We start from the raw sequence: 23,247 nt of genomic DNA, 5'->3' as shown, positions 1-23,247 counted from the left end.
TAAAAAAATTAACTACAAAGAAAATAAGTATAATAAATCGACCTCGTCCAAAATATATTCAAATATATACAATCTTATAAAAAATAAATCATTAAAAAGTAAAATTTGTAATTAGATTGTTTTAGACATATGTAACATATTTTTACAACTTACTTTTTATTATTACTAGAAATTTAAGTAATTGATTTTAATCCAAAGTTTAATTTAATTTAATTTATTAAAAATTATTAGGCATTTTTCGTAGTCAAACATTTTTTTGTTAAATTTATGATAGTAATTTACCTTTTGGGCGGTGGCTAGTAGTATGGGTGGTCTTGGTTAGCTTCCAAAACTAATATTTTCTTAGACTAATGAATACGGGCAACCATCATCCGTTGTATTGACGTGGCAGTAAATATGGCATCAGCTGTTATTGGCTTGCATTTTTTTCAAACAGTCAAAATTATTTGACGGGTTGCTCCCTATCTAATGCTTTGACCCATTCGTAATTTTTGCCAGCCAATGTGTTTTTCTAAAGAAAAAACTATTATTTCCAGTGTTGATGATATTATATTGTTATGCAACTTGCAAGCTCAATGATAATCACATCTTTATTTTAAAAAATATATATTAAATGAAGCAAATATATCGAGGATAATCATAATGTATTTGTTCAATGTTTTTTTACTTTGTAATGTCATTGTTAGTTTTTAAAAGTTATTTTTAATTTAGGATTTAATTAAATTATATGGGTTATTGATTTATATGTTTTTTTTATAAATATTATGACATAAATAAATAAAAATAAAACAATTTGAAAAAATAGAAATTAAAAACATCAAAGAAATAAAAAAAATAGAAAATAAAGAGTATTATCAAATGTTATTTGGTGTTACTTATTTCCATATTGTGTGTTATAACATCAATGTATGACTAAGATGATGAGTTGAACATTTTAAGTGTGATAACATGTAATAGCATGTTGCCCACACTTAATAGTCTTATTATAAAAAATGCATTCTTAATTGATTTTAATTTAGATAACATATTTGTTTAAAATATTTTGAATTTAATATTGTGTATATATTTATAATTAAATGAAGAAATCGATCATTATAAATAAAAATTCACTTTTGATCGTTTATTTTCTAAAACTGTGGTATGAGTGAATATAGTCGGGAAATGTTTTTGATGCATGGAGTTTCATAATTTTTTAAACAGAAGAAATGTACAAATTTATAGAACAACAATTTAAAGGACGGAAGCAGAAAAATGAAATATTAAACTACGACCTGCAAGACATTAAGCTTAAGAATAATTAGCCTCTATTTTTATTGTTGGTTGAGTTAAATGGCTAAGATCTATCCAAGACCTCCTCCAGTTTTGAGGATGTATGCAAAGATCCCATAAGCCCCTTTCATGAACACAACATGATATATTTTTGTGATAAACTTGAAGAAATGAAGATGTAATAAACCAAAAATGGAGAAAAACAATCACATTTATAAACTTAATTCCCAACGGTCACACCCTTTCGTGAAGGGTTGCAATGGTTCACAAAATCGGTTAAACAACTTTCACTCCAAAAATAACTAAAAAATTATAACCGAAAAGTTAACCGACTATCAAGTCCTTGGACAAAAAATGTAAGAAATTTTTAAATGCAAATGTTAAATGCTTGTCTTTGATTATATACATCATGTAGTCACTCAACTAAATAATCTTGAAAAAAACCTATACATATATAATCAAATAGTTCAAAATTCTCAAGAATAAAGATGAATGAAGATGATCATGTGTTAAGAAAAGGGTTCATGGGAACGCGGTTGACGGTTGTATTACTAATGTTGGATGTAGATTAAATGTTATTCATATCAAATAACATACCAACATTCTTACGGAAACTCAACTATTGATTAGGAAAGTGTCTTTCTATGAAAGATTCAAGAGAATAAACTTGTTTTGTAATGTAAACATAAAAAATAATTAGTTTAAAGAATTAAATCATCTATAAAAATAGTATGAACTTTTTATGATTCTCATTATGTGAGAATATATTCTTGATAATCCTATTATGTAATAATAACAACGAGTGAATGAGAATGTGTGAGAACAAAAATAAATGAGAATTAATGAAAACATGTGATAATGATAATAGTTATATGAAAAATATTTCTAGCCTTGCTTACACTACTATGAGATGATGAACCACTTGAACAACATTGAGAATCTATTTCACAAAATCGTGTTACTCTAAGAGAAGAAAAAAAAAAGAAATAAGGAAAAGTGATTACATATCTATGTAACAGTTCAGTTTAACCCACATGTTTGTCAACTACGATCATATGTGTAAGTTACATCATCTTTTTGTCTTATCGACAGGTGACAAACATAAAACACTTAAACAAAACGGTCAATTGGTTAAATTTACGATAAAATTATAAATTTAATGATTTAATTGAGAAAAAATATATATAGAATAAAATCAAAATTTTATATGAACCTAATATCTTTTATGCAATTGGCCCTGTTAATATCACTTATAGCTATCATTTTGTGAATATTTAAAAAAATTAACTGGAAAAAATACTTATTTAATATATAAATAGTGTTTTATATTAAAAAGAGGGAGAGAAATAGAGGGCGGAGATGTGAGAAGTTGTAAAAGGAGAACATGGAAGTCATAACCAACAAAGAAACATTCCCACCCTGTCAAAGTGGCAAATACCCCATCATTGCCAGTCTGCCATTTCCCTTTGCCAACAAATACCTATTTGTCAACTTTCCCTCCCCAAAACGTTGCCGTTTCAAAGTTCTCCAATCAAATAAGACAACACCAACCCTACTTTTTTGGACTTTTTTCCTTTAATAAGAATACATATTAGAATAATAATAATAGATTCTTATTATAAGAGAACAAATTAAAATAATAATAATAGATTCTCAATCATTTGTAACAATGAAGTTTGATGAAGGTGGCAAAATGATATCATATCAGACCCGGTAACATGGCCAATTGGTAGTTTCATGACGGGTTAAATGGATCATGTTGAATTGTGTGATTCATGAATATCAAGGTTTTCAACTTTAAAAAAATATAGTAAATATATATTAAATGTGATTACAATATTATACTATGATTATATATTATTATTTTCGTCCCAAATTGATAGTCAATTTTTGACTTTTGAAGTCTTTTTCTTCAATTTTGACCTTATATATTTTTTTTGATAGATGATACATGATGAAAAATATATGAATGAATTGTATTTTAAATGGTTTTTCATTGTTATAAGTTTTATCAAATAATATATAACACATATAAAAATATTTAAGGTCAAAGTTGAAGAAAAAAGACTTCAAAAATAAAAAATGGACTATCATTTTGGGACGGAGGGAGTATAAAATTTATTGAAAAACTGGTTAAAAATATTTTATGTATTTAAATATGCTTTTGATAAATTTCAGTTATTTTCATTTTAGCTATATTTTTTAAAAATTACCCATTCAACAAATGACATATAATGATACAATATATGACTTTCTATATTGACTCGCGTGTTTCCTAGATAAAAAAAAAACTTTTATTTACTCATATCTACCGATGGACAAGTTGAAAACGTGAAATTATTTCCTGTAAAATATAATAATATTATTTCTATTTTACATTAGTATTAAACAACAATTTAAATGGTACTTTAAAGCAGACTAATTCAAACGTTATATTGAAAAAGATATTTTTGGTATATTTCTTTGCTTAAATTATTATTTTTTAATAAATTGACTTTACATGTGACTATATGAATTTTGTACTTCATGCGATATTAACAATATTTATACTTTATACTATCTTTTGTCCCAACATATTTTGATAATTTTATTAATACTTCTAAACAAATACAAATCTTTTACTTTTTGATAACATATCGATGTAAGATTTACCATGTATGGTATTTGATAAAATATATGTAAATGCTCTTCAAGTTGTAAGCAACTAAGCATGACTGAACATTGTATATATATATTTTTTTGAAACGGCAAATTAACTAAACTACTCCTAAATAACCACCTATGTCTCTACCGAGACTTGAACCCATGACCTCTATTATGAGAGGACTACTCCTTACCGCTAGGCCATTAGCCCTTTGGTGAACATTGTATATTTTAAAAACATTTTTTTTGAACCGTGCATAATTATGTCGAATTAAATATTACAGTAGTTTTTTGCTTTATTCTCTATTGATTATATCATATAAATTTATCTTATTTTCTGTGTTTAGAAACTTAAGTTATTCCTCATATATATTTTAATAAAATATATAATTTGTCAAATATTTAGAATGAATTTTAATAAATGAATAAAAAAGTCATAGACTATAATTAGTTTCAACTAGATAATTAATAACACTATAATTAGTTTCAACTAGATTACTAATAACAGTAAATAATAAAATATAAATAATATTTTATATTTTAAAATACTATATTATATGACTCTATAAAACATAAATTGTAGTGTAAGAAAAAAAAACTGTTATTCCAAATATTTCTAGTAAAAACCTCATTTCAATTTAATATATTTTTAAAATCATTATTATAAAATTTTAATAAAACTAATATTATTTATAAGTGCTATTATTAAATGGGAGAAGGTAAAAACATAAAATGTTTTTCACCTGTTCTATTGATTTGCCTTATTTAGCTGATCGATCTTTTCACATAAAGCTTGGTCTAGGCATGTTTAGCAAAAATAGTAAAGACCAAAAGCCATAAATAAAATAGTTATTTTACTACATTATCCATTAAATGAGCTGTAGAAATGATGCTACATGTAACGTCAATTCATTCCACCTTTGCCAAATGACCTTATGATAATTTTATAAATAACGACTAGATAAAACTAAGGAAGCAATTCGAAAAATATGATTTTTATATCATAATTTGTTTGAATAATAAATATATATTCAGTACCTAAATGGCTAAATATATAAAAAAAATATAAATATGTCCCAATGTTGCTAGTGACTAGTGAGAGAAGGGAACGGTAAGTTTGTTTTTTTAACCAACTCTGTAATTATCTCTCTGCCCTTGTAGGCTGTATATAATCACGTTGGCTGGTTCAAACCTCTTTCTCCATTGTTGAATTGTTTCAAAGCTCACTTTTAATCCCATTTCTCCGATAATTTTTCAAGGCGAGGTCCTCACTTTCTTCCCGATCTCTTAGTTACGGTAAGGTCTTTAACATACAATACAACACGATATCCGTGTTTGTCTATGTTTTCTTTAGTGATTGAGCTAGTTTTTTGGAATATAAATTTGTGGATTTTGTTCGCAATCAGAAAAGGAATGATGGGTTTCGTTTGCAATCGAAAAGAAGTAGTGGGTCTGATTTCGATCTGCTTAGATCTATGTATATCTACCGATTTGAACGAACTCCGAAATTTTCTTGTGTGTTATAGGTTTGCGAGGGAAGGAGGAAAGACTAATGGCTAATAGAGTAGATAATGAGTACGATTATTTATTCAAGATCGTGTTGATAGGGGACTCAGGTGTCGGAAAATCCAATATTCTGTCGAGGTTTACGAGGAACGAATTCTGTTTGGAGTCCAAATCAACAATTGGAGTTGAGTTTGCTACTAGAACTCTTCAGGTCTGAATTTCCTTCTTTTTTCTGTTGATTTCTCTTTGAACCTAAAAGACCTACGATCCGATTAACAGTTTCTTCTTAATATATCGTCTAATTAGTAATTACTCCTGTTTGATAAAATCCAATCGAAAGTCCATTAAATTCAGCGTACCAAGTGTTTGATAGAATGCCTACGATCCGATTTGACTAAATGACATGAAAACAGGTTGATGGAAAGACAGTGAAGGCACAAATTTGGGACACAGCAGGGCAAGAAAGGTACAGAGCGATAACCAGTGCATACTACAGAGGTGCAGTTGGGGCTCTTCTGGTGTACGACATAACCAAGAGCCAAACCTTCGATAACATTCAAAGATGGTTGCGTGAGTTAAGAGACCACGCAGACTCCAACATTGTGATCATGATGGCCGGAAACAAGTCTGATCTGAATCATCTCAGAGCAGTGGCTGAACAAGATGGCCAATCTCTCGCTGAAAAAGAAGGGCTTTCATTTCTTGAAACATCAGCACTTGAAGCACATAATGTTGAGAAAGCGTTTCAAACTGTTTTGACAGATATATATCATATCGTTAGCAAGAAAGCATTAGCAGCTCAAGAAGCATCAGGTCCTACTGCTTTACCTGGTCAAGGAACCACCATTAATGTCGCTGATTCATCTGGGAATAATACTAAGAGAGGTTGCTGTTCAACTTGAGTTGAAACATATTTGATGAGGTAAAGCTAAAGATTTCTTTTTTTGTTTTCTTTTTGTAATCACTTTGACCTTGTAGAATACTATCTTACTTGAGAACAATTCTTGTGAAAATTCGATATATGGTTTAGTATTTTGGATTCCATTGTTGACTCGTTTCTGTGATTTGTCATTTGACCCCGTTCTTTTGAATCTATGATCATTTTGGCTGTTAATTGAATGAGAAATTTGAAATAGGGACCAAATGTGGATTGTCTTGATAGTTTAGGGATCATTTTGTAATTTTAAAATAGAATATGACTATTGGGTGCCAGGTAATAAAGCATGAAATCCTTTCAACACCGCCCCACGCACGCTGGGGCCTCTTGCTCTCGTCAACATTACAATAAAGAAGAAAATAACATATTACAATGTAACCCTCATAGTTTGTGAGATTGTGCCATACAATCCCCATATTTTGCTGTGAATGTTTAATTCTAACTTCTATGTTTTGTGTGTGTTTGGTATTATCCTCATGCTTGCAACGTGGTTTAGTGCGATGCAAATGATTACTATTTTATCTTTTGTGTCTTTAAATTTCTAATTGTTTATTTTTACTTATGGTTTAGGAAACTAGAAACCATACAACTTTAGAACACAAACCTATCTAGATAGAAAATTAACCATCCGATGTGGAATAAGCGAATTATCCTCTTTAAATTAAGATTTCGGACCATCAATAAACTGTTTCCAAATTCAACGCTTATGATGACCGAGAAAACGATGAATTTCCAAAAATGCAAAACATTGAAGTTGTAGATTGTGTCTTCTTTCACGGTCATTTTAAACTATCTTAATCAAAATTACAAGAAATAAGATATGTTTATAATAAAGAATCCCTTAAAATATTGTGACATTGTCCATCTATCAAACAACATTCATTTGCCTTTATTTGTTTATTTTGCCTTGGAATTAACCATTTTTAACTCGTATTTGTCAAATAAAAATTAAACTACATGTGTAGTGTTCAGTTTTGGTTTGTAAATTTATTAAACCACAAATTACGTAGTGTGGGTTAACAAATTTGCAAACCACAAACAACCTTACCAAGGTTTTAGATTGTGTTATGTGGTGTGATTTGTGCGATGCGGACGATTTGTGCAGTTTGATAAAAATCTTAAAAGAAACTATCATTCCCCATAATGGAATTCGAGCTTGGTGGTGGGGCTAACCTAGGTATGCAACTCCTTAAGACATTTTCATTGGCTAATTGAGCTTTATAACTTTTTACACGATAAAACTAATCATGTGCTATATGGTGACAATTCCTGGATTTGCTTTGGTATCATATTTTAAGACATGTGGTATGTATGTTTTCAGATGAATGCATACATATTCATCAATGGGGCAACATACTTAAATGATCATGTATCATATTCAGTTAAACAAATATAGCAATATTTAAAAAAAACATTGCACTATTTTAGGAAACGTGGTGCATTTGTTTTCGGATGAGCGCACACATATTCATCAATGAGACAACATATTTAAATGGTCTTTTAACAATGCACTACAAATATGTTTAAGTTATAAAAAATATAGTTTCCATTAGGTGTTCACGTTGAAGTTTTATGTAATAGATGCATGCGCCTTTTTTTCCCTCAATTAGATAGAAATATATCACAAATACGTAAGAAAAGACACACTTATGAAATGATACGTTTTCATTGCTAAATAAAACAAATGAAAATTATCCTAAACTTTTGAAACCATTGCAAATGTAGAATAAAAGGCTTAGACAACGTAATCTATACTAAAATTCATTAGACACAACATAGTTCCTAGTCTATACATATAAAATCATGAAGAGGTTCCAATATTTGATTTAAAACTCCATAATTCCATTTCAATAAAGGTTATGAACATTTGAAATTAACATATATTTTTACATAATTCGTATTCCCTAATTATTTTTAAATCAATCAACCAACTATTCAATATTTTATGTAAGATTGTCATAGTTTAAATCAAAATATATATGGTAAACTAACAAATTACGGTAAAAAGTGACATCCCTATACTTTTATAAGTATTTTATCTCAATGATACAAATTAAGCATATGATTCCTAGATTCTACAAGTATTTTTTAGTTTGTTTTTAAATAAGAAAATCAAATAAAAAAAAGATTGCACCAAAATAAGGACTATAATAATGTTTTTGAAACATGATGTGGTATATCTAACATTCATAAACCATGAGGGGAGTATTTTGTAAATATCCCAAAAAAACAAGTGGGAAACAAATAACCCACCATCAATTTTTTGGGCATATCAAAACCCTAGATTTCAAATTTGTCTTTGGATTAACAAAATCAGAAAGATAAAATACCAGCACAAAAGTTTTGATTGGGAAATGAGAGCAGAAATTTGAAACCACACAAGCGCTACGGATTTATCGTTCTCGACGAATTTTGATCATCGAGTTCGGCATCTCCGCCCAATCAGAGTTGCAGCCCCTCTTCTCCTCCCTCCTCCGTCAGCTCGCCAATTTTTTACCTGCTATTAAATTTTTGTTAATATTTTTCTGTAACCCTACTTGTCCATGCGCATACATCATGTATATGATTAAAAATTCCGAGGAACAAAAACAATGTACTAACAATAAGTAGTTGAAAATCGCCGAAGCAATTTCGTTTTCTTCTGGTTTGTTTTTGTTTTACGATCTAGGGTTTCTGGGTGTTTTTGAGAACCCAGGTTTCGGAGAAATTTCGAGGGAGGTAGAAGTATTTAGAGATCAATGGCTCAAAATGGTCAGGGAATAGACCCTGCCGTACTCGATGATATAATCAATCGGCTATTGGAGTTCCGGCTAGCGAGAACCGTCCGGCAGGTTCAGCTTTCGGAAGCGGAGATCCGTCAACTATGTGCCGCTGCTCGAGAAATCTTTCTTCAACAACCTAATCTTCTAGAGCTCGAAGCTCCCATTAAGATCTGCGGTAAGAAAAACGATAATCTGATTTCCTTGATGTATTCAAATTTCAAATACTGTTTGTTTTTTGTAGCGATTTTTCATTATCTTGTTCCATTGCGTATTTGTTGTTTGTCGTGAGGATCTTAGCTGATTTTTTGTTCTGATTGTATGGTGTAGAATCCATATTTAACTGTTTGATCTCTGTGAAAACAGGTGACATTCATGGACAATACGGTGATCTGTTAAGGCTGTTTGAATATGGAGGGTTTCCTCCAGATGCAAATTACTTGTTTCTAGGGGACTATGTGGATCGTGGGAAGCAGAGTCTTGAAACCATATGCCTTTTACTCGCCTACAAAATCAAATTCCCTGAAAACTTCTTCCTTTTAAGAGGAAACCATGAATGTGCTTCCATCAACAGGATCTATGGCTTCTATGACGAATGTAAACGCCGATTCAATGTTAGACTTTGGAAAACTTTTACTGATTGTTTCAATTGTCTTCCTGTTGCTGCTCTTATAGATGACAAAATACTATGCATGCATGGTGGTCTTTCTCCTGATCTTACAAACTTAGATCAAATAAGAAACTTACCTCGCCCCACTGATGTTCCAGACACCGGTTTGCTTTGTGATTTACTCTGGTCAGATCCTAATCGTGACATTAAAGGTTGGGGAATGAATGATAGGGGAGTTTCTTATACTTTTGGTCCTGATAAAGTTGCAGAGTTCTTAATGCAGCATGATATGGACCTTGTTTGTCGTGCTCATCAGGTTTTATTCACATTCACATTACATTTATTGATATTCATGTATATATATATGGTACTAATTGGAATGTTGGTTTGTCATTTTTGCAGGTTGTAGAAGATGGGTATGAATTCTTTGCTGATAGACAGCTTGTTACTATATTCTCTGCTCCAAATTATTGTGGTGAATTTGATAATGCTGGTGCTATGATGAGTGTTGATGAGAGCTTAATGTGTTCTTTCCAAATCTTGAAGCCAGCTGATAGAAAACCTAGATTTTTATAATTCGGTGACTTGAATCCTGCTGTATTGGTGACCTGGTAAGTATCAATTTATTTTCTTGAACTTGTTGCCTATGCGTGAAATAGTGAATTGACATAATTGTCCTCTGGTTGTTTGCAGAATTGAAGATGGATGACAGCAGGAGTGGTGTGTTGTGGTTTTCTGTGAAGAACATGTTGGAAAGACCTTTTGTTGAAGTTTTTTCTGCTTTTAAGGTAAGGGGTAGTTCCAGGATGACCACAAAATGCTGCTACTTTTTTTTTTTTTTTATAATATTTTTTTTCTTCCTATTTAAAACACTATTAATGGAGTCTGTGGTTTTAAACTTTTGACATAGCAATTTATAATGAGACTGCGACTACATTTGGGTTTGTAAATTGCAATGATTGACACTGTATTACTACTACTATTACTACTACTGATTGCTGTTAGACACCAAAGAATTGTGAACTAATCCAGATATAAAATCTCTGGAGTTGGGTTTTTAAAAATGGCCTAAACTAGGAGTCCGTGGGTAACATCTTTTTGTAGAAAAGATAATACCTCAGCGAAAGAGTGAGGGTCCAAGTCTCGTTGGAGACAAAACGAATGGTTTAAGAATAGTGTCTGTATGTGTTTGATGTTAAAAAAAAAAAAAGAAAAAACTTGTGGATGTGCTCCCTTTTAGCTAACATGTCTTTATGAGGTGGGTAACATCTACTTTAAACTCCTTTCATTCTTATTCATAAAGCACCAAGTACTTAGAACTCTCATTTAGGTGTAGAAGTTAATGATATAATTCCAAGGTTGTAAAAACGTTCGTCATTAGCTTGTCGGTAGAATGAGGTTAATGGATTAATCGGCTGGGCATGGATTAAGCAGGGATCGTAAATTGTTAATTCATTGAATTTAAAAAAATTAAATTGAACAATATCATAAGAAAGTTTGTAAATACCACTAATATCATAACAAAATAGTTTAATATGATTAATACAACATTAATCATTCTTCAAATAGTTTCTGTTACGATAAAACTTTTTCAAAGTGTTAAAATTCCATTGTTTGTTGATGTTTTGCTCATTTTGTAGACATGGATTAATCGTTAGGCTTTTAGGCAGGACCTAGTTGAAAATTTTACGACACTGTTTAATTCCACTCATTCATCATTACTCCTCCCATAGAAATAGTGTGTTTTCCTACGCATGCGTTGTAGCTTATAAATTCCTCTCAATGTAGTCCTCTTATATATGGCTTCCTTTATGACTTCCTCTTGATGTGTCACTCCCCCATTTACATAACTAGGAGTTCCTAAAGCCATGTAGTTACCGATGGTATATGAGATATAAGCTTCCCTTGCAGTGGGAAGAATATGTGTTTACTTATGCAATGTAATTCCATAATGCAATGATTTTGTGATAACAAATGTGTTATTGTTGTTAGATGTGCCATGTTAGATGTGCCATGTGATTTTATATTGATGTCTTTTCATATGGTGTTTATCTATTATTACTTTTATGTAGTCAAAAACCTATGTGTCTCGCTACACTTTTTTTAGTGCAGCGTATTATTTTGCCGTGTCTCGTATAATGAAGTTATAGACACTTGTGGAAAGAGATGCAAATTTATATGAGCAATTGGAGATATACAAGTGTTGGATTTTGTTCCATGTTTTTGGACTTTTGACTTTGTACCAATGCTACCTTAGTGATGTTTGATCATTGATGTATGCTTGAGACATCCTTTGTAGTTTTCTAGTTTTGAAACACTTTTATTTATTTAATGTTTGAATCTGAATGAGATTTTTCATTGTAATATTTCAAAAACCATAAATGATTTTTCAAATTTGACTAAAAACAAAGGATGTTACGGTTTGTATCTTCAAAACGTCAGTATAAGTGAACTATGTTTAATAGTTATTCCTAGGAATAAAATTTAGATGCTTAAGCGTTGATCGGCGAGGAGTTGTGAGAAATAGACAATAATTTGTCCAAAAAAATTCTTAAGGTGATTGACAACTTTTCTTGATAATAGTTGTATCAAATAGTGGTCTTGTATAGCAATGGCGCTAATAGCGATGCGTTTAATGCGATTCATTTATGTAAGCGTTATAGCGGTCCTACCACCGTAATTACTTGTAAGTTATTGTTAAGCGACTTGACAAAAAGAAAAATGATTTTTGGAATATATCTAATTTTTTAAATAAGACTAAACAAAAAACTTGAATTTTGTTTCGTATATTGTGGAGTTTTGTTTGTGAATATGGTAACAAGCTAACAAGCCTAGTAGTTTAACTATGACATTTTTGGACTGGGTTGATTTATGAATATTAATCCATTGAGTATGACTTGTGAACCTATCAATTATCATTTTAGTAGGCTAAGTTATCATGTTAGGTGTTATTTGTTTTTTTGAGGCAAAATGTCTGCAGTCTGCAGACAACATCTGTAGACCTCTGTAGTAGAAGAAGTAGACCAAACGTCTTCTGAAAAAAAAAGATTGTTGTTTTTTTAACATCTGCAGAGTAATAAAATAAACTAAACTCTAAATAAACTGATTTTTTTAACTTCAAAATGATTTTTAAAATATTTTTATAACTTTGTTATAAATAATTAACAAATCTAGATCAACTTTTATATATTATTGTATAAAAAGTGAAAATAAAAACGGTACGAATTAACGTATATATTTGATAAAAACCAACAATAGTCGCAAAGTTATACCTAAACTGCTAAACATTGTAATTAGGAATTAAAGAATTTGATACATAAATGAGGAAACTAAACTTCGATTTTTTTCAATTAAATCAATTAAAAACGTATCATATAAATATTTTCTTAAAAAATTGATGATGCTCTCTTCAATAATGTTTTATAAAATTTGGCACAAAAAATATAAGAATATATTATGATTTTTTTTATATTTATATAAACAACTTCAACGACCATTATTGTAATAAATATTTATTTATAAATTAATTAAAAATATCATATTTGTGTCTTCGAACCTTTTTTCTAAGGTATTGTAACTTTTTTTTTAAATTGTTTATCATTAATAAAGTTTGAATAAATATAAATTAAAAAAAAACTAAAAAAAATAAATATATATATATATATATATATATATATATATATATATATATGTGTGTGTGTGTGTGTGTGTGTGTTTAGTCTAGAAGATATCTGAAGTTTTTAGAAGACTCGGGTCCATATTTACGCCAAGAAGAGGATGCGTATACATTTTTAGGTCTGAAGTCTTAAAAAAAACAAACAGTCTGCGAAGGCTAATGTCTACGCGGGACAGACAGAAAAAGCCAAAAAGATCAGCAGACAAAAAACAACACCTTAATATACTATAAGTCATGACATTTATCATATTAGTTGTTAAGAGATTTAGCTCTCATGAGAATACTTATCAATTATGAATTATCATTTTAGTTTTAATTTTTATGATGGTAATTCTTTCTCTCTCTCTCTCTCTCTCTCTCTCTCTATATATATATATATATATATATATATATATATATATATATATATATATATATATATATATATACTCCTAAATTTCCCATGTATTTTCTATCAAACACCATTTGTATAATGCTATAATATATAAATAATACTATAATATATAATTACTATATAATATAAAAAAGCAACTATATCATCTCGATAACCTCGATTTCAAATAGAATGTATGATTGCTATTGATGCAAGCCTATGACGTGTTCCAAACCCAACTTTGTATATAGATAAATAATTGTTAGAACATGTAGTGACCTAGAAAATTAGATAATGTTTATGAAAACATCATATTGAAAAAGTGGACAAATTAAAGAAGTTATCAAGGTTAAGTAGCTTTTGTTAGGATAAAAAAAAAACCCACCTCATTGTGTAGAATAAAAACATACAAAATATGGTAGGTCTTGTTAACCGAATTAGTATATAATGGATAAACTGTAAAAAGAATACAAAATATGATAGTTTCTATATAATTTACCAAAACTTTAAATAAGTTTTATAGAAATACTAGATAATACTATATGACGTGCAAACGTAACCAAGGGAATCAATGAAGTGGATTGTGAACCCACAATTGTAGGTTTAGTTCACTTCTTTTGTCCAAATTAATAATATTTTTTTCAGTATATTATTCATTGCCAACATGTTTTTTTGGTGGAATTTCAAAACTCATTATTTTTTATAAGAGCGACATACAACCAACAACATATAATTTATTTTTTAAAATTATTTATCTTTAAATTGAATTCAATAAATATTTATATTTTTCTCTGCTTTCTTGTTACACTATTATATTACATTACATAATTTTGGCATAAATGACAAAATTATGCCATTTTGAATCTGAAAGCCGTAATTCTCGCGTTTATCGTTATACATTATTAACATACGTAACCGACGTTGGTCAACAATTGTAATCATTTGATGAATAAGTAAAGACAATTGAGAACGGATGTCGTATGAAAACGATATAAATTTTAAACAGAGATTAGTCGTCTAAACTTTCTAAAATAATAAATAAAAAATAGAGTGAGAATTATCCGACAGAGTCTAAATGAAGTTGTAGATATCGTTGATAGCTGTGTATGGATATAAATAACGTCAAAAAAGAGTTCGTATGAAGAAAATACGGATTTCTGAAAATTTAAAAAAAAATTGTGCTTAGGGAGTAAATAGCGCGCAAGGTCTTCTAGAAGAGACCACGCAGGTCCAACTAATTTCTGCCACATGTTGCAAGCAGAATGAGACACTTCACCAGGCACTACACGCTTTTTCAAATTCAATATATACGGGTTGTCATCTGTATATGCTCCTCACAAATCGAAACCTCAGTTCATTTCTCAAGTTTCTTTTGATTCTAGCCCAATTTTTCTTTGTATTTAGGGTATTTCGGCGAAGCCCTAAGGTCCCTGCCTCCCTGGGTACCCGACATTAGTAGTTCTCGAGTCGGAGTTCTGTCACTACAATTTTCAGACTTTTGTCAGGAAAATCTCTATAAGTTAAGCTATACTCATATTACTTTTAATGTAACTTATATTTATACTCATAGTCGTTCTTATGAATCTATAAATAAGATTTATCAATGGTTCCAAGTTATTATACTGATGTGAATTATATAAATAAAGAACTTAATAATTGTGGGTTGAAAACCTTATGTACTCACCAGACCTCCAAACATAACCCACTCAGTTTCTTTGTATCACAAGTAGCAATATGAAGAGACAAGGCTGATGAGTGATTTGAGGAGTTGTTAGGTCATAGTATAAAAAGTTGATGTAAGGTTTGGTAAAAGAAGTTTATGCTTATATATTTGTATTGACGATGACATCCCAAAGTTTTTATATAATAAATGATGTTTCTTTGGAAATATTCAAATATTATGTTTTGTAAACAAAGTCCGCAAATTTATGAGTACTCTATTTTAAAACAAACATAAATAAAAAAAATATTTTCTGACCGTGAAAATGAAGATGTCGCAACATAGGACACCACGTAAAATTCAATAGCATTTTATCTAATTGATATCTACATCTTAAGAACCCAAAAAGTAGTTTAAGTGGTCTATTTGATATAATTAAAAGGTATATGACCTAAGTTGTGAACCACGTATTGTTGTTTCATTTTATGACGTTAACCTTTTTTTCACAAATGAAGAAGAAGTTACATTTACTTTCTTATTTATTACGACAAAAAATCAAATTAGCACTATATTTATTTTATTTTTTCCTTTTTTTTCAAGTGACACATTGGTTTCCAAGTCGAGACATTGTCATGTCAATAGTCAAACATGATCAACCAAATAAACAAGTTACTTTTAACTTTTTTTTCACATGAATAAAACATAAATGAAAGTGGTAAAAAAGTTGCAAGAGAAGTTCAAGTACTCAAAGTCTTAAATGGAATTATTTAGTAACAATAAGTAATAACCTTCGAAACCGAACCAAATCAAACTAAATAATTAGAATCCGTGACAAAGAGTGAGATATTACTAAATTTATATATAATTACATATAATGATTTCGTATTGAGAAAATTAAATATCCTCCTACTTTTTGTTCTTATAAATCCTCCTACCTAATTAAATCAAGAAATGTCTCCATTTAATCAAATCCCATACATACCAACGAATTCTATCATCCTTGTAACACTCGAACAACACCCCTCGAATAATGGCCATATTTCATGCCAAAGAGGCTTGGGAAATACAAGTGTGATCTCACTCCCCTAATTATCATCACAACTTGTCTATTCTAATTGCAGACAACTGTACAACAAATTCTTTTCAGATACCAATAAGAAAATATACTATTGTGAAAATCGTAAGAAAAAAGAGTTTTTACATATATTGTAACCATAAAAAATAAAGAAATATAATAATAAATAAAGCATCGCATTTACTCTAAGCATTAGGCTCCAGTGAATCATTTTTTTTCTTTTTTTATCAATCATCATTATTTTTCCAATTTACGAGGCATCATAAAAATGGAAACCTGAAAACATTCTACATGTTTTTGTGTTCGTATTACCAGAATTTGGATCCTTGATTTTACTAAAATATTTACTAATCTATGTACTGGTATATGGACCAATTAAAATAGCTTTATTAGTGTGCATGATTTTATATTCAAAATAGTGTATGTCACACATTTGATTTAATTAGTATATTCATAAATTATAAAACATACATTCTTTTATACGATTATTATAACAGATGTTGGAAAACCAAGCTTTCAGAAGGTCAAACTTCATATGCATAGTAGTAAAAGATGGTCAAGCCTCTTCAAGAAATGAAGGATTTATAACGCCAACTTCTATGCATGTATATATCACGTGCATGGTCATGTGACAATGTTTTGACATATGAGGGCTATATAAAGGCTCCTTATGATACATCATAAGGCATAAGGTTTAGCAATGAAACTAACAAAATCACAGTTTGTGCTCTTGGCAACACTAGTGACAATCTGGACCACCACTCCTGTGGTGGTTGGTGGTGGAAGAATGCCAAATCAATACGGTAGCTATAACCCATCACCACCATCCCAACCACCTCCGACATTTCAGAGTCCACCACTTTCTTATGCAAGTCCACCGCCTTCTCAAAGCTATCAACCACCTCCATCATCTCAAAATCCACCACCCTCTCAAGGCAATCAACCACCTACATCACCTCAAAGTCCACCGTCTCAAGATTATCAACCACCTACATCACCTCAAAGTCCACCGTCTCAAGGTTATCAACCACCTCCCTCACAACAAAATCCACCACCATCTCAAGGCATTCAACCACCTCCATTATCAAAAAGTCCACCATCTTATGCAACTCCCCCACCATCTCGAAGCCATCAACCACCTTCAACATCTCAAAGTCCACCACCTTCTCAAGGATATCAACCACCCTCATCTCAAATTCCACCACCATCATCTCACGGTAATCAACCACCATCATCTCACGGTAATCAACCACCACCATTTCAAGGCGATCGTCCACCTCCAACATCTCAACCACCACCTTCTCAAGGTTATCAACCATCTCCTTTGTCTCAAAGCCCACCACCGCCATCATCTCAGAGTCCACCACCATCTCAAGGTTGCCAACCATCTCCACCATCTCAAAGTCCACCACCAACTCATGGATATCAACCACCACCATCTCAAGGCCATCAACCCCCTCCATCATCTCAAAGTCCACCACCATCTCAAGGCCATCAACCACCTCCAACATCTCATAGTCCTCCACCTTCTCAAGGCTATCGATCACCACCATCGCAAGGCCATCGACCACCACCATCTCAAGGACATCAACCACCTCCCTCATCTTATAGTCCACCCCCTTCTCAAGGTTATCAGCCCCCTCCATCTCAAAATCCACCACCTCCATCATACCATAGTCCACCTCCACCATCTCAAAGCCATCAACCACCTCCGACATCTCAAGTTCCACCGCCTTCTCAAGGATGTCAGCCACCCCCGTCTCAATGCCTACCACCATCTGAAGGAGGTCAACCACCTTCACCATATCAAAGTCCACCAACTAATCAAGGTTATCAACCACCTCCATATCAAAATCCACCACCATCACATGGCCATCAACCACCTCAATCATCTCTTAGTCCACCCCCTTCTCAAGGTTATCAACCACCTTCATCTCAAATTCCACCACCATCGTCACAAAGCCCACCACCTTCCCAAGGATATCAATCACCGCCATCTCAAGACAATCAGCCATCTCCATCATCTCAAAGTCCACCATCACCTCAAGGTCATCAAACACCTCCACCATCTCAAAGTTCTCCACCTTCTCAAGGCTATCAACCACCCTCGTCTCAAAGTCCAACACCACCTCAATATTATCAACCACCTGCATATCAAAGTCCACCGTCATCTCAAGGCCATCAACCACCTCCATCATCACCAAGTCCACCTTCTCAAGGTTATCAACCACCTTCATCTAAAAGCCCACCACCATCTCAAGGCTATCAGCCACCTCCAACATTTCAAAGCCCACCACCTTCTCAAGGTTATCAATCACCTCCATTGTCTCAAACCCCACCACCATCTCAAGGTCATCAACCACCTCCAACACCTCAAAGTCCACCACCATTATATGCAAGCCCACCACCTTCTCATGGCTTTCAACAACCTCCATCATCAAAATGTCCACCATCATCTCACCACCATCATCGACCACCATCCCATAAAAAAACGCCACCAGTAAGATCATATCCACCACCACCATCACAAGGCCAATCTCCACCCTCATATGGTTTTCCATCCCGTCCACCACCATCTCCTATACCAAGTCCACCAGCCTCACCTTACTATTATCAGCCGCCATCTAGTCCATACCATAAAACCATTATGGCTTCAAAATATTAGCACTGATATATTTAAGTATATATGTCACTTCTCTTTGCTTGAGGTCAACGACTAATGTGTCTTGTGTTTTGTTTTGATCTTTCATATATTTCCTAATAATAATTTTCATCGACAAAGATTTGTAATAGATATGCATGTGAGTGATATATATATATATATATATATATATATATATATATATATATACTCACCGTTAGTAATAACATGCACACTAATCCAAATTATCCAGAAATGAACTTTAGCATATATAAACCTTTTGGCTCCGGTTTGCAAATTAAAATAAATAAATAAATAAAAACCACATTCTTGTAAAATATACAGTTTCTTGACACGATTAATTTATAATGAAATTAGATTATCACAAAGAAATAAATTCTCAACATGAAATAAGAAATTACCCCTTTTGGCTCCGGTTTTACTGCACTGCCACAGAACCATCTCGCTTCATTTTCAGCAAATTAGTCTCAATTTTCCTCAACACTGGTTTATATCTGCAAATTACCAACCAAAAAAATGAAAAAATGTATGACCAAAAGCAATTTGAATTTAAAAAAAAAAAAAAAAAAAAAAAAAAAAAACAAAGGCATACGTTCGGGTGAGACCATTGTAGGCTTGCATGAGTTGCTGGAGTTTAGCAGAGAGGTGTAGGACCTCAGCAGATAGTGTCTCTCCCCTGCTCTGTTCTTTAGCAAGTTGACCCTGCATCCATAATTACTTTTTGACTTAATACAGAAAAAATGAGCTAATATAGAAAGAAAGTCAGTGAAATTTATGAGAGAGTGAATGACTCACTAACCTTTAGGGAAACCATCTCATACCCACCTTCTTTGGATTCTGATATAATCTCGTGATGATTTGCAATCGGTATATTAGAAGCTTGTTCATTCCTTAATCTATCTATCATCATACGAAGTTCCTCATTTTGTTTTAAACAATCTTTAACCTGTGCATATGAATTATAATCTCATGATCATTTGCAATGGGTGTATTTATATTGTCGAAATAGATAAAAAAGAATACTTACTTGGTTTTCCCATTCTACCACTACACTTGTTGATTCTTGATAAGCTGAAGATAGGTTAGAATTCTCCTCGAAAAGCTTTTCTATTTCACAAGATTGTGAATCGATCTGTGGATGAAATATTGATTGAAGTTCATGTTTTTATGTCAAGATGTTGACAACATCAAATTATAGTGAAATAGTTTTACCTCAAATAGTAGCTTCTGTCTGCTGTTTTCCAACCTCTCAATAGCTACTGCCATGTCATGCAATTGCTTCTCAAGTCTCTCTTTGTCTTGCTACAATCCATAAAGATAATGAAAAATATAATAATATAATAGAAAATAATAATACAAATTTCCTGGTTGATACATTTGCTATGTACATTGCTATGTTTTGCATTTATTAGAATCATTTGCTTTCCCTTACCAATATGAATTGGACCTCTTTTCCTGAAACTCCTGCATTGCATGTGAAAGCAACAAAATCAGAATTGCATTCCATCTTATCTATCATAAGTTTAACAATTTATTATGTATTTAAGGTTGATCAAGTGAAATAAGGAGCAGAAAATGTACTTCAATTTATTAGCACCTGAGATCTTGTTGGACATGGCTGCAAGTTTTTCTTCCAAATCCCTCTTTTCAGAAATGATGGCAGATATTCGATGTTTCTCCTCTGCTAACTGTTGTTGCTCTTGTCGTCTCAAAATTCCTTCTTGGCGCCTCAGCATTGATTCTTGCTATTTAGGTAAGCCAAAAACTGTTTATTTAATGAACCTATAAAAGTAATTAAATTCACTTGTCATAAATCATTCAAACCTCTAACTGGATCTTCAACTCAGCAAGCTCCTTCTCAATAGCTTGCATCTGATCTTGTGGGCCTCCCATTGAGATACCAGCACCAACATTTCCATTGATGGTTTGTCTTTGTAGAGAGTTTAACTCTGCTCTTAATGCAGCTGCATCTTTCTCAGCCTGTTCAAGAGTTTATAAGAATATGTATAAATGCAGTTGACCACAATAAAATATGATACATATTGCTTACTACCCTGTATTGTTCTTCTTCTGCTTCCTTTAGATGCTTCTTGAGTGATCGAACTTGTGCTGAGAAATCCTCCTACACTAAAACATCGGTGTTTGGTAGTATTAGTATATATGTTGTCAGTGTGAAACTTTATCAAATACAATGTAGAAAAATCTTTTGATCATTTGTACCCGTGCAACAACTGCTGCATCTTTTTCCATTGCAACATCCTTAAGAGCTTTTCTCAATGATGGTACTGTATTTTGTTCCTGTAATCCAATAGCTGTTGATTATAGAAATTCAAAAATAGCAAAAGAATAACTGCAATGATCATGATCAAACAAAAGAGGACATACCAGAGCATTCACTCGCTTCACAAGCATGTCATTTTCAATTTCTCTAGAATGAAGCTGAAACACCAATATGACCATAAACAATAAGGAATCACATCAAGCATGAAGCAAAGAGATGGGGATTGGGGGTAATAACAGAAATAGTATAGGAAAAACTATAAAACCTGTGAGCTCAAATTTTTATTCTCTTTGTCAAGTTTGGCATTCCTTTTCTGCAAATCTTGTAACTGTGATACCAATCCACTAATATCATACTGCAACATTCTCAACAAAACATACAATTCGGAATTAATATTTAACTAACATATCGTTAGTCTCTCTAAAACCGTCATGTAAACATCTTATCACAAATTACATTATTGCGATGATGAATACATGAAGCAATTTTTATCAGCATCTGATGAAAATTTATCGAGATGACACAATCGAATTAGTAAATACGAACCTCTGAAATTCCAGTACTGCTAGATGATTTCGAAATCCCTGCAGACGCTGATTGAATAAAACATAAAGAGAATTCAATGAATATGACCACGAAAATCAACGTAACCTACACACATTGATCGAATTAAAAGTTACCTTTAGGGCTTGGAGGCTTCGTGATATCAGGTCCGGACGATGTTTTGCTTAATTTCTGAGCCGCTCTCTTTTGACGAATTTCTTCCAACTAGAATGAACAAATTTATCATCAATTGATCCAACAAACCATTGCTCACACAGAAATTAAATTAACTTGAAAAAATTGTTTGTAATACGAAAAATTCAAAATTCAAACCGTTCGACGACCAAGAGATGCATGATGAGACGCCATTGCAGGGAGCGGGAGAGCGATTGAGATGGTTAGGCTATCAACAGTTTTCGCATGCCGTCGACAAAATGGGGAATTCACGGAAACTTTTGTTTAATGAAGAAAAATTATTAATAGTTATATAATTTAAAACATAAATCTAACCAAAAGTGTCTGGGTGGTGTAGTCGGTTATCACGCTAGTCTCACACACTAGAGGTCCCCGGTTCGAACCCGGGCTCAGACATATTTTTGCTAATATTTTTTTAAAACTAAATATTTATAAGATTCAATCAATGAATATTTTAAAGACACCTTATATATAAGGTGTTACTTACATTTTGCAAATAGTTAATTCAACATTTACAATTAATCATCTAACATGACATCACAAAAATATCCGGCCTTTAAAAATTACAATATTTTGGCTTAGCTACCACTTATTATATTTTCTCCTTTCGTTTGCAAGATGTTCAGAACAATTAAACTTCACATATACTTTAAAAGAATAATAATAAAAAAGGTAAAAGAATCATGTTTTATGTCTATAACTTTGCTTTAGGAAAGAAGTTCCATGTATAATGTATTGAAAGGTTATTCTATTTATACTATCGTCTGATTCTGTTTGCACTCCTAACTTGATTGATTTGAATATATAAATCTCCTTTCCTTTAGAAAAGTGAAATGATTTAAAGGTTTCTAAGATAGGTTAACACCATTTATTTAAGATCATCTCAGCTAAATTGCCTATTTAATTAATATATGAGGCTACACATCCAGTTGCACAAATATTTTGAAATGAACCCACAACGACATAATAATAGGTATCAGATTTCCAGCTATCATGCTACTTTGCTTTAACACTTAGCACAATTAAACTTGTTGATTTTTCTGATTATGCTCTATAAC

The 23,247-nt window shown here is 31.8% G+C and overlaps 4 protein-coding genes and 1 non-coding gene across 5 annotated transcripts; 4 read left to right on the top strand and 1 right to left on the bottom strand.

Moving 5' to 3' along the window:
• The first annotated feature begins 5,073 nt into the window (after positions 1 to 5,073).
• On the top strand, positions 5,074 to 6,462 carry LOC145072840 (ras-related protein Rab2BV). The gene is made up of 3 exons (XM_079019317.1): positions 5,074 to 5,208; positions 5,439 to 5,629; positions 5,832 to 6,462. Exons 2-3 carry the CDS (start codon positions 5,465 to 5,467, stop codon positions 6,318 to 6,320), a joined length of 654 nt encoding a protein of 217 aa, XP_078875443.1. The 5' UTR covers positions 5,074 to 5,208; positions 5,439 to 5,464; the 3' UTR covers positions 6,321 to 6,462.
• A 2,168-nt stretch (positions 6,463 to 8,630) lies between these two features.
• On the top strand, positions 8,631 to 10,674 carry LOC145072731 (serine/threonine-protein phosphatase PP1 isozyme 2-like). Its single transcript, XM_079019194.1, has 4 exons — positions 8,631 to 9,292; positions 9,481 to 10,040; positions 10,127 to 10,335; positions 10,418 to 10,674. The coding sequence occupies exons 1-3, from the start codon at positions 9,094 to 9,096 to the stop codon at positions 10,298 to 10,300; spliced, it is 933 nt and encodes a 310-aa protein (XP_078875320.1). The 5' UTR covers positions 8,631 to 9,093; the 3' UTR covers positions 10,301 to 10,335; positions 10,418 to 10,674.
• Positions 10,675 to 17,208: 6,534 nt separating this feature from the next.
• Positions 17,209 to 19,210, top strand: LOC145075483 (uncharacterized). The gene has a single exon (XM_079021716.1). The coding sequence runs from the start codon at positions 17,209 to 17,211 to the stop codon at positions 19,171 to 19,173; it is 1,965 nt and encodes a 654-aa protein (XP_078877842.1). The 3' UTR covers positions 19,174 to 19,210.
• A 184-nt stretch (positions 19,211 to 19,394) lies between these two features.
• Positions 19,395 to 22,433, bottom strand: LOC145073473 (uncharacterized). The gene is made up of 15 exons (XM_079020022.1): positions 22,328 to 22,433; positions 22,132 to 22,219; positions 21,998 to 22,044; positions 21,717 to 21,806; positions 21,556 to 21,609; positions 21,391 to 21,468; positions 21,224 to 21,292; positions 20,995 to 21,150; positions 20,768 to 20,915; positions 20,603 to 20,634; positions 20,383 to 20,472; positions 20,198 to 20,302; positions 19,970 to 20,116; positions 19,763 to 19,872; positions 19,395 to 19,664 (listed from the first exon to the last, which is right to left on the bottom strand). The coding sequence occupies exons 1-15, from the start codon at positions 22,361 to 22,363 to the stop codon at positions 19,589 to 19,591; spliced, it is 1,326 nt and encodes a 441-aa protein (XP_078876148.1). The 5' UTR covers positions 22,364 to 22,433; the 3' UTR covers positions 19,395 to 19,588.
• A 78-nt stretch (positions 22,434 to 22,511) lies between these two features.
• Positions 22,512 to 22,585, top strand: TRNAV-CAC (transfer RNA valine (anticodon CAC)). Its single transcript has one exon. It is a non-coding gene; the product is annotated as a tRNA-Val (tRNA).
• The last annotated feature ends 662 nt before the right edge of the window (positions 22,586 to 23,247 follow it).

The sequence above is a fragment of the Lactuca serriola genome, chromosome 9 (genome assembly GCF_051521515.1).
Source record: "Lactuca serriola cultivar US96UC23 chromosome 9, Lser_US96UC23_V15, whole genome shotgun sequence".
NCBI lineage: Eukaryota > Viridiplantae > Streptophyta > Magnoliopsida > Asterales > Asteraceae > Lactuca > Lactuca serriola.
This window is presented reverse-complemented; position numbering and strand designations above follow the sequence as displayed.

Excerpts from the sequence above, each read along its gene's own strand:
- LOC145072731 (XM_079019194.1), top strand. The coding sequence starts at position 9,094 with ATGGCTCAAAATGGTCAGGGAATAGACCCTGCCGTACTCGATGATATA. Across the intron at positions 9,293-9,480 it reads AGCTCCCATTAAGATCTGCG|GTGACATTCATGGACAATAC; the intron begins GTAAGAAAAACG and ends CTGTGAAAACAG. Across the intron at positions 10,041-10,126 it reads TTGTTTGTCGTGCTCATCAG|GTTGTAGAAGATGGGTATGA; the intron begins GTTTTATTCACA and ends TCATTTTTGCAG.
- LOC145073473 (XM_079020022.1), bottom strand. The coding sequence starts at position 22,363 with ATGGCGTCTCATCATGCATCTCTTGGTCGTCGAACG. Across the intron at positions 22,045-22,131 it reads GAAGCCTCCAAGCCCTAAAG|CGTCTGCAGGGATTTCGAAA; the intron begins GTAACTTTTAAT and ends TTATTCAATCAG. Across the intron at positions 21,807-21,997 it reads GCAGTACTGGAATTTCAGAG|TATGATATTAGTGGATTGGT; the intron begins GTTCGTATTTAC and ends AGAATGTTGCAG.
- LOC145072840 (XM_079019317.1), top strand. The coding sequence starts at position 5,465 with ATGGCTAATAGAGTAGATAATGAGTACGATTATTTATTCAAGATCGTG. Across the intron at positions 5,630-5,831 it reads TTGCTACTAGAACTCTTCAG|GTTGATGGAAAGACAGTGAA; the intron begins GTCTGAATTTCC and ends ACATGAAAACAG.
- LOC145075483 (XM_079021716.1), top strand. The coding sequence starts at position 17,209 with ATGAAACTAACAAAATCACAGTTTGTGCTCTTGGCAACACTAGTGACA.